Consider the following 11,545-nt stretch of genomic DNA (forward strand, 5'->3'; position numbering starts at 1 on the left):
CAGCAACAAAACTACGTTCAAGATTTTCTTTGCGCACAAAAAGTATTCTCGTAGCTTCATAAAAGTTTGAACCACTGATGTCACATGGACTATTTTAACAATGTCATTACTACCTTTTTAGGCCTTGAACGTGATAGTTTTATGCAGGGTCAGAAAGCTCTCAAATTTCATCAGAAATACATAATGTGCGTTCCGAAGATGAACGAACGTCTTACAGGTTTGGAACGACATGAGTGTGAGTAATTAATGACAGTATTTTCATTTTAAGGTGACCTATCCCGTTAATCTTTATTCACTTTGTGGTTGTTCCTGTTACAGGTCTGCGATTGGTGCAAACACATCCGCCACACTAAGGAATACCTGGATTTTGGAGCGGGTGAAAGACGGCTCCAGTTCTGCAGTGCAAAGTGTCTGAACCAGTATAAGATGGACATATTCTATAAAGAGACTCAGGCTGCACTGCCAGGGGGGTTATGTAACCCTCCTCTTCCCATGAGTGATACAAAGTCAGAGAGCGCGGCGGGTGTACAGCTCCTTACACCTGAGTCCTGGAGCGCGCCTCTAAACGAGCTCCGCAGTCGCAAGGCACCTTCACCAGGGGGTCCCACCACTGTAGCCGGACCTTCTGGATCCACCTCGGGGTCACCATCTGAAACCGGAACTGTGTGTTCATCCTCGTCTTCGTCGTCCTCGTCATCATCATCTACGAAAATCCCTACACCGCGGCCACATGAAAGCCCTGCGTTACCGCCACCTCCTCCACCACCTTTAGCAGGTTTACATCCAGCTCTGGGTGTGCCACCCGGCAGTCCGCCGATGGTGATGACACCCCGTGGGCCAGTCCCTCTCCCTCTCTTTATGGAGCACCAGATGATGCAGCAGATTCGCCCTCCGTTCCTGCGTCCCCCAGGCCCTAACAGCCCTCATTCCAATCCCATGATTCCTGGCATTGGGCCACCACCTCCTTCTCGGACTTTGGGTCCTCCATCAAGCCCCATGCACCGCCCGCTCCTATCCCCCCACATACACCCGTCCTCCACCCCAACTCTTCCTGGGAACCCTCCGGGTATGATGCCCCCTCATCCCGGGGGCCACATGCCAGGCTTGCCTTTCCCCCCTGTTAACATGATGCCAGCTGGACCCATCCCAGTTCCGCCTATTATGAATATTGGCATACCTTCTCTGGCCCCCTTAGTGCCACCACCAACATTATTAGTGCCCTATCCAGTGATTGTGCCATTACCAGTCCCCATACCCATTCCGGTGCCCATACCATTTAGTCCGCACGCTTCTGGTGACCGACCAGGAAATGACGGAACGCTACCGAATGCTGCGAGTGAGCGGAGTGATTCAAAAGCACCGCCTCCATTTTCTCAAAGCACCTCTAGAGGGGAGGGGAGGGACTTTCAGCAAGCCCCTCCCACATCAGATACACTTTCGCCAGGATTTTCCAAACAGACAGAGCAGGGCAGGACAAATGTGGCAGAGCTGATGGTTAAAATGGAAAACTCTGGTAACGGAAGCTCTGGGCACTCCCACAAAGACACACCAGCAGATGGAGTCATTGATTTAACAACCAGTCGTCGCTCCCGACAACAGCTAGTTATCCAGAGGGCTGTAACCTGTGTGCAGGTAAAAGCAGAGCCCGGGTTAAGCCCGCCTCCTGCAGGTTTGGGTGAACCTGAGGTAGATGGGTCGCCCGGTACTAGCACAGGTACAATAGAAGATAACCACAGAGACAGTAATGCTGGAAGCCCATTGGCTAGTGTGGCTCTGCCTTGTGCCGACCCATCCTACTGCAGCGGCACACCACCACTTTCTCAGCCAATCACATGCAGCGCCTCCACTTTTCCTAGCAACACCACCACAGCTAAAACTGAGCCTGGCTCTGCTACACCCTGCAATGTGATTGTAAATGGGAGCTGTAATGTGCCTCCAGCAGAGAGTTCCATCAGAACACCTCCGTTAGAGCAGCGCCCTCTAGTGGACCCCTGCCGCAGGACTGCCGAGCCTGCGGGGTCCGATCTAGAAGGAGAGGACCTGAAAGAGAACAGCTGCTTGGCAACAGAAAGGGACTCGGCAGGAAAGAGAAGCTCAAATGACCAGTCTGCCATTACCGTAGTAACAGGGGAGGACAAACCTCAGAGCCCTGAAGATGCCCCATCTGGTGAGGACCATGCCTACGCCCTGCCCCTAATGCCCAAACCCGGCTGTGTCATTCAGCCCGTGCCCAAACCTGCTGACAAATCTGCTGCCATTTTGCCCTGTGGCTTGACAGCCCCATTAACAGGAACTGTTCCAATGGAAATGGAGCCTCCGCTGAAGAGAAGGTGTCTGCGAATCCGCAATCAGAACAAGTGAAATAAAGGACAGGTGAGAATCAGTTATTGTCAGCTTTCTTAGTAGTCTTAACATTTACTGTATGACTGCTTTCATTCTAAAGGCCTGTTTACACCAAGAACGATAACTACAAAGAATAGCATCTACACCAGCAGAAAATATCGTCTGCACCTGTTTTAGTGCACACTCGACTACCCCTTTAAATTCTCAAGCTTGTTATAGCAGGATTGATTCTGATTGGGTGTCAATATTTTTACCATTCATCAGCTGGAAAAAAAAATTGCTCTGAAAGTGATGCCTTTATTGTTACGGCTGTCGTGTTGATTTTTAGAACTATCTTTATTGTTATTGTCTAGTTATTATCCTTGGTGCGAACAGGCCTTAAGATTGCATTAAGCAATATAATCCTGTAATTTTTTTTGTGCTTGGTTGCAGATTTCTATTCAAGAAATAGCTCTCACAAAAATAAAAGTTATTTTTATTTACACACCCCCAGGTTGCACCAAACCTGTATGAAACACAAAAACAGAATTTAAAGAAATTTGGAGTGCTTTGTCTCTGCTTTGTCTCTCTTTTTCTCTCTTTCGAATTTCAAAAGGAAGCAAAAAATCATAAAAGTATCATAAAAGTTCAAGTAAGTCTATGTAACTCACTAATATATCATACATACACTACCATTCAAACATTTGGTGTTAAGATTTTTGGTAAAAAAATAAATAAATAAATAATAATAAAATAAAATAAAATAAAAAATGTGTTTGAAAGAAATCTCTTATGCTTACCAATGCTGCATTTACAGTATTTGATCAAAGATACAGTATTGCAAAATATTAGTACAATTTAAACTGTATTTTATTTGAATATATTTTAAAATGTAATATATTTTCTGTGATGGCAATGCTTAATTTTCACTGCTACAGCCCTCATCCTCAGAATCCTTTATAATCATTCAGAAATGATTCTAATATTCTTTTTTGGTGCTCTAGAAACGTTCAATTATTGGCAATGTTGAAAACAGATGTGCTGCTTAATATTTTTGTGGAAACCATGATATGTTTTTCAGGGTAATTTGATGAATAGAAAGTTCAGTATTTATTTGAAATATAAATCTTTTGTAGCATTACAAATTTATTGCTGAAAAAAAGCAGATATCATTTTGTCATTCAGTCCTCATTGATTTGCCAGAATATTCTTTTAAAAAAAAACTTTCCTCTGGTTCATTCCACATAGAAAGGTTTGGAATGACATGAGGGTGTGTAAATAATGACAAAACTTTTCTTTTAGAGTTAACTATCTCTTTAATACTCTTAAAACGTTTAAATTGTTCCTGAATTAATCTTTTATGAATCTCTTATGAATCAGTCCTATGAATCTTTCAAACTGATCAAAGACTAAGAAGGCTATATGCAAATAATTTACCCATTATCCCTTCTCTTTTATTTTTCCCACCTGTCTCACATAGAAATCAACATCTCACCAAAGGGATAAAGAGGACTGCACTGTAGCAGAGACCATCAGCTGTCCACAGACTTCATCCACAATCCAGCCAATCAAGACGTCAACCTCGTTTTCTCCACTTTTCCAAACCCGCACATACACGTTGTGACCTAAGATGCTCACAGATCATCCAGATTGGGCAGCAGTCTGCTCCGTCTCCACCCCTTTCGGCTAAACAAAGACTGACACAAAGTGTTAATCTGGGAAGTAGATTGAACGTGATGTTTGACCTTCAACTGCGACGTCTCCAGGCGTAGTCTGTTCTCAGTCTACTTGTTGATGAAAGAGATATTCCATTCGACCCCTGCACCCACGACTTGTTGAGAGGACTTTCCCCCCTGCCGGTTGGAGGCGGCATTACAGTGTACATATACAGTTTTCCAAGAAGGCGGAGCTTAAGCCAAACACAATAGGTCTGCCAGGCTGCCAATCAGATGTGCTCATGAATAACTCTAATTTGGAACAGAGCCAGTCAAATCCTGCCACAGATGGATGGACCAGTTTTCGCTTTGTGCGCGCATTCAAAGAAGCTCAGTTTAATCTGTACATTTGGAGTCTGATGCTTCTGATTCAATAGCTTCAGTCAGAGAGACGAATACAGATGCAGAACTGCTCTAAAATATGGACAGAAAACTCTGAATGCTCTCTCCTCTCAAATCTTTCTCTCGCTCTCCCCCTCACTTCCGTGTATCAGTATCTGCAACACCAGCAAAACACTCTGTACTCTTTCTTAACCTCTTTCCTTTCTCTCCTTTCTGAGGGAGAGGTGTTCCGAAACTGGACACCAAAAAAGACAGGAAGAGAGAAACGTACACACCCTGGAGGGAGTGCAAAAACAGAAGGATGGAGTGAACTTTCATTTCATCCCTGGGAAGAAGCTGGAAACTCATCCATCGTTGGAGAAGAAAAGTAGAAGATAAGTAGTCTGCACTACTGGAGAACAGTGTTTGTGGATGGTTTGCTGGTTTATTGTGCAATGAAACTCACTGATTTGATTGAGGATTACAGGGTACAGCCCTCACCAGGCATTTTGGCGAACTGTTAAAATGGCCGCTAGCTTTGCGGCCACTGGCTTGGAGACTGTCCCACCCAGTCTGTTTAATCGCACGCGCTCAAGAGTCGGTCTAACACTGCTGGTGGGTTGTGTACACACTGTCCTGATGTATCAGATGGCTCAGATGGAAATCATTGTCCACGGGGGCATTTGAGTTGGATTTCTCATTATTTCTATCAGTATCCATCTTATTGCGGTGCTCTTATTTAAGAAAAATCCCTCCTGGGTTTCCTATCGAGAGTACAATCAAAACCAGTGGAGAGGTCAGTAAGTGTCTCGGGCAGCTGTGAGCTGGTGTCAAGGGTGCATTCTTGAGTTTTTTTTCAAGCTTTCTTTTTTCGCCAAATCCCAATCAGTGCTAAATTATGTTCATTACTTCCTTTCCAGCTACGGTTACAGGAACGATTTCAGTTAGTTCCAAGGTGCCTCAGTGTAGAGCTCACTTAACACAAGATGCCAAGACCAAGAACATTTTGCTTAAAGGTAGGCTGGGTTGGTTAGGTGGACATAGAGCCAAAATGATTTTAGTTACACTGAGTACTGTAAGAGCTGAATGCATGGTTAGCACCTGTGTGTATAGGTTATTTGTTTTGACTAAAGTGGAGGAGTGAACCCTAAAGCCAAGCGTGTGTGTGTGTGTAAGCAGGAGAAGGTGTATCAGATTTCTGGCCAAAATAGAGTTCAGTCTGACAAAACATTCAAGTTTGCCAATTTATTTTGGGAGAAGGTCTAAAATTCAAGTCAAAAATTTGTCAATGCGTCGGAAAACACAAGGAGGATGAAAAAAAAAATTACCCACATCCAAAAATACACAATCTGATGAGTACTGAGTATTCTCTGAATGGCAAAATTTAAGTCAAACATAAAAAGAGGAACTAAATCTAAACATGACAGCAAAATTTCAGACCAGACTAGTTTTTCATTGTAATTTTTAAAATTATATTTAATTATTAGTTTTCTTTGCTTATTTATTTTTGTTTCATTTCTTTTTTATTATTATTTTTTTTAGTTTTATCCTTTTTATTTAACTTTTTTTTTTTACTGGCCAACACTGACCCAAATCTCCCCTTCAACCTTTACCGCTTCTCTCTCTCCCTCTTTTCCCCTCTGTTTTTTTTCTCTCTGCTCCTGGACGGCGTACAAAGAAGAGTGCAATCCTACCCTATCCCTCTGTACTTTTTGCAGCAGGATTCAGTTTCACAGTGGTATATTTTTTTAAGAGTAGGCTCAGAGGTCTAATTGTGACTGGTTAGAGTAAGGACTGGATTTCTCTCTGGGGTTCGTATGTGGCGGAGTCTCATTCCAGTGTCAGATTTAAACACACACACAGACACACACACATTCCTGTGTCAGATTTATTTTGTCAGTGCTGATACGGCTGGCTGACCCTCCGTCTGAATGGAGGTGTTACAGAAAGCAGATTGATAAAAAGGGCAAAATGTCAGAGAAGCATAAACACAATGTAAATGCTCAGTCCCTGTGTTTGGTGTGTGTGTGTGTGTGTGTGTTTATGGGAGAAACAGTGAATCTCAGTGTTGATCTGGGAATCTTGATACTGTGTGTGCGGCACAACCAAACGCACATTACATGTCTGGATTGGTCGTGAGGAGCCAGCAACAGCATCATATGTCGCTTTCATTATTGACTCGAATTTCCTCGCTTTTTCCCTCTCTCTCCTCCTCCTCTTTCATACTCAGCCTTTTACTTCTCAATTCTTCTTTGTTTTCACTTATTCTCTCCATAATTAGTATTTAGTAAAGTTAGTATTTCAAATATGCCATAGTGAACACTACATATGGAAGCCTTTTCCACCTCAGAGTATAAAATAAAAAATGTAATTGTGAGATAAAGTTTAAATAAGAACAAGTCACACCATGAGATATAAAGTCGCAATTCTGAAATATAATGTCTCAACTGCAAAAAATAAAGTCTGCTTTGTAAGACAGACTTTAGCAATTTAGCAGTAGCAATTTTGAAATAATGAAATTTAAAATTACAATTGGGAAACAGTCGCAATTGACCGTTCACAGGGAGTTTGATTGACAGGTGACCTGACCAATCATAACGCTGACATTTGCCATTTTTGTCTGACAAACAAACCAGACAGGAGAGTAGATTAACGTCGGTGGACTTGAAAATTGTGCATACTGACGTCTTTCCACAGTTGGGACAAGTTACTGTCTGCTATTCATTCATGTTTATTTTATGCTATAACTAGTAGTAAAGAGGAAGAGATGATCGGTTCCCACTTGAACTGAGGTGCTACAGCGATGTCACAACACATTAAAAAGCCACAAAAAGGTATATATTGTTTGAATTTCTTTACAAGATGCTAAAAAAGTTAAGACTTTGTCACATACCTAAAGTAACCTGCACTGTCTTGTCTGTCGGCATGTTGTCAGTTTCCTCCGCGATGTATTTTTCACTGTGTGGCGTGAGAGTGCCATGGCTTGTCGGACCTAGCAACATTAATGAAGGGGGGGTGCGTCTTTGCGAAGGGTCCTGAAAAAAAATAAGACTGGTCACCAAGACAGATTAAATTATTCTCTCTGACCTATACAATTTTATTCCCATTTCTCTCTCTATAATAATGTGTTCTTAAAAGAAGCGATTACAGCTGTTTATGTTGATTAATAGGGTGTATGAAGGACAATTTAAGGTCACGTCTTACTGAAATCACTCTTCGTACAGCTGCACACACCACCCAAACACCCATTACTGCTTATCTCACAGACATGAAATATGATTTTTTTTCATTTCCCTGTGTGTATGTGTGTGTGTGACCTTGCTGTTGTAACCGGAGCAGCACAGACTGGGTTGGGACAGATATAGCCCTGAAACCCAACACTGTTGTAGTGTCTGCGGTCCCACGCAGACAAGACAATGACACCAGCAAAAACCTACGTGTGTGTGTGTGTGTGTGGGACATAGCAGATGAAGCTGTCCTTGACAACAACAGAGAGACACTGTGTGTGTATGTGTACATTGTATGGGAGAGATAGTCATTGCACTTATGGTAAACACTGTAAAACTGTGTGTCAACTATTATAGACGGCCATAAGACATTTTATTTTCTGGAATAAAGTTCCAGTTAACTTTTGAAATTTGTTAAGGTTGTATTTGAATTGCTGTCCAGTGCTTTCTAAATGACATGATGGTGATCCAGAGTTTTTAGAGTGAGAAATATCCAGTTTGTCCATATCAGGGTTGCCAGATCTTTTTATAAAAGAAAACAACTTGCCCTGAACAAGCCCAAAATAAGCAATTTGTTTAACTAAAATACACCATAGTTCAAACGTTTGGGGTCAGTAAGGCACAGTAAAAAATACAGTAAAAACAGTAATGTTGTGAAATATTATTACAATTTAAAATAACACTTTTGTTATTTTGTTTAATATATTTAAAATGTAAAGTATTCCTGTGAAAATTCCATGAACTGACAAACTATTATTTTAGTCTTTAGTGTCACATAATCCTTCAGAAATCATTCTAATATTTTGATTTGGTGCTCAAGAATGATGTCTAAACAGTTGCTGCTAACATTTTTGTGGATTTTTTTAGGATTTACAAAACATCACAGACTTCAGGATAAACAGAATTTCTTTGAATTAAAAATCTTTGGAACATTTTAAATGTTTATGTCACTTACAATGAATTTAATGCATTCTTGTTAAATGAAATGTAATTTTAAAAAATCTTACTGACCTCAAAATTTTGAAATGTAGTGCAAGTCTAAAAACAAGCGAGGTTTATATGAAAAACAAAATAACAAAAACAGTCATGTGGAAACACTTTGTGATATTTACCAACTGCTGCTAGTGGTCGGGTCACAATTCCATGCCATTGGGGGGCAAATACATACATAATTTTGGAAATAATCCCAAAACAGTGCAACCCATATTTATAAGCAACTTCATAAAAAAGGTCAAAGTTGCTTATAATCAAAGGACATGGCAACATTAGTCCACTAGAGGGAAGTGAAGTGTTCTGTCAACAAGCTCAAAGATGGACAGATGAGATACAAAGAGTTAAAATGAACTGAAATAACAAACCATAGCGCTTGAGTGCAATACTGTAATCCAAGAGCATTTCAAAGGATCTACTAGAGAGGCGCCTGTTTTAGTGGCCAAACTGTCTTTCAGCCCTGAGGCTGGATACAGAAAAAGCACTTGGCTTTTTCATTCACCAAAATTAGTCGTTCTGAATGTTTGGAGGGCTTCTGTTTAATCAGACAGGGGGAACATGAGCCCTTCTGTGGCCAAAGATCAGCCACACGCACAGAACCAAGATGGAGATGCAGAAACCCATACACCCCAACTCAAATACCAGCAAAACCAATCAATCAGTGCATCCCTCATCGAGCAGTGTTATACAACTCAAACGGAACAACAATCACAGCAATGTCAGCTCTACTGTAATGATGTAAAATCAAGAGAAACTGGAAAAGTAAGGGGCAGCTTAGATGTGAGTTTTCAACATTGATAGTGTGACAAAGGGGTCTGAAATATCGCGACACTCCTGTAGCCATGTAAGAAATGTTTTTTTTCCCATCATTCCTGTGGGTGGTATTAGGAGGATGGCTTTGTCAACAGCCGGAATTATGCAACAACAAATTCTTATATCTGCACTCTGTGTGAGAGGCACTATGTCTGTGTAAAATATCAAGAGCAAACTGCAGTTTTTAAGGATCTAATGTTAAAAGTTTTTTGAGGCGAACATTTGAGCTGCCTTAATTCTTTGTGCTCTGTAATTAACAACGCCTGCTTGTTTAAAAAAGCAAAACTCACTTTGTAAAAAAAAAAAAACAAAAACACACACACACACACACAAATAATAAAATCAACTTTGTTATCTGGCTAGTATGGATGTATAGATGCTTCGTTTGTCATGTATGAATCCGAGATTTTGCTAAATTTGCCCTCTCACCCGCCCAACCCCTTTCACCAGAAACCTTGTACATTTACCCTTGTTGTTGTTTCTCAATCTTTTTTGTGTACTTGCAGAACATTTTATAGTATTATTTATTACTGGCAAGCCTTTGCATTATTAAAAAGCAAGAGAGATGGTTCTTTGAACAGGGTAGCAAGAGGCAGCAAAGCTGCTCAATGAAAAGTATGTCTGTTTTTGTTCGTTTATTTTTTTTTTCTAAATTAAAGAAGGAAACGGCAAGAGTAAAAGAAAAAAGATAAACTTGTCTTTTGATTATGAAGTTGTTATAAAACTTGTTGCTTTAAAATGTATAATTTTTGTGTTGTAACAGTATTTGTTTAACCCAGTGAATTGCTTATTAAAAACAAATAAATAGAGGCACACTCCAATCCTCATTTCTCCAAGAGTGTTCTTCATTTTCATTGTTTGCATATTGAGCTGATTTACAGTATAGTTGGGTCATTTTCAAATAATGTCGACTTTCTAACTTGATTCAAAAATATTGATTGGTGCAACAGTAGTGTCTCAAAACAATACTGAGGATACTAAAATCAATCAATTATACTAACAATTTGTTTTGACTGAATAATAATATTTCACAAAAGCATGAACTGAAACAACTAATTTAAAAACATTCTTGTTTAAGCCAATATTTTGATGTAACACAATGTAATACCAATGAAAAGTGCAAATTATTAACTTTCTCAATGTAATGGGTAAATGTTCACATTTGAACCTGAGAAATTCTTACCTTTTTTTGCAAATTACATTTTTAAAGATTGATATCGTACCATCTTTATTTATTTAGTTAGATCTTGCACTACTGCTTAAAGGTGCAGTGTGTAATATTTAGGAGGATCTATTGACAGAAATGCAATATAATAAACACAAATGTTTGCAAAGGTGTATAAAGACCTAATGAAACATGTTTTTGTTACTTTAGAATGAGCAGTGGCCCTAAATGGACAAACTGCTCTACAGAGCATGCTTCGTCACTGTTGTTCTTGCGAATAAAACACTGACACAATGACGAACAAGTAATGATGTTCGCAATAACATATTAGTTTACTGAACAATTCCTTAATTTACCTTTGTAAAAGACACCTCATTCTCTGCTGTCTCAGACGACGACACCTTTGTCCTGTGTCGGTCATCGTAGCTTCTCGTAGTAATTCGCAAACCTCACCGCTAGCACCTTTAACCTGCAAAACAAAGTGAGAAAAAAAAGAAATAAGTAAAATAACTATAAAAATTTTCCAACAAGGCTTCAACTTCCATTTCTTTAGCCGGTATAGGGAAATATTGAGAAGAATAACAACGTGCAGTAAATGGTAAAACTAGTGTTCATAATTCAGACAATACATTAAAATAATATGGTAACTCACACCAATTTGCAATATCCAGCAGCAAAACCAGCCGTTTTGTACAGCTAAAAATAGCTGGAAGCGGATGAGACCAGAAGCACAACTCCATAAAATGTACAAATGGCCACGTCCGCTCTTAAGGGAAAATGAGGTGGATATAATAGTTTACCAGTCGTTTTATGTTGTTTAATAGCTTGTGTAGTTTTGCCTTTTATATGTGAATTCCCTAATATGTTACAATATGAGTAAAATCTTTTCCATGACTGAATATCTGTCACCACATTTGTTGCGAATGACCCAGTTATTCAGTTGAATTGAAGGAATGTGTAATAATGAAACACTGTTGTGGATGATCTAGTGG

At 40.0% G+C, this 11,545-nt stretch overlaps 1 protein-coding gene across 6 annotated transcripts in view; it reads left to right on the top strand.

The window, feature by feature from the left end:
• Positions 1-10,197, top strand: part of sobpa (sine oculis binding protein homolog (Drosophila) a) — a 45,938-nt gene extending 35,741 nt beyond the window's left edge. For all 6 annotated transcript variants that reach the window (XM_051126822.1, XM_051126820.1, XM_051126825.1 and 3 more), the window contains 2 exons: positions 319-2,373; positions 3,803-10,197. In XM_051126822.1, the coding sequence (XP_050982779.1) occupies positions 319-2,361 (2,043 nt within the window). In that variant the 3' untranslated portion in view covers positions 2,362-2,373; positions 3,803-10,197. The remainder of the gene's footprint in view (positions 1-318; positions 2,374-3,802) is intronic.
• Positions 10,198-11,545: the final 1,348 nt, after the last annotated feature.

This window comes from Labeo rohita, chromosome 13, assembly GCF_022985175.1.
Source record: "Labeo rohita strain BAU-BD-2019 chromosome 13, IGBB_LRoh.1.0, whole genome shotgun sequence".
NCBI classification, from domain to species: domain Eukaryota; kingdom Metazoa; phylum Chordata; class Actinopteri; order Cypriniformes; family Cyprinidae; genus Labeo; species Labeo rohita.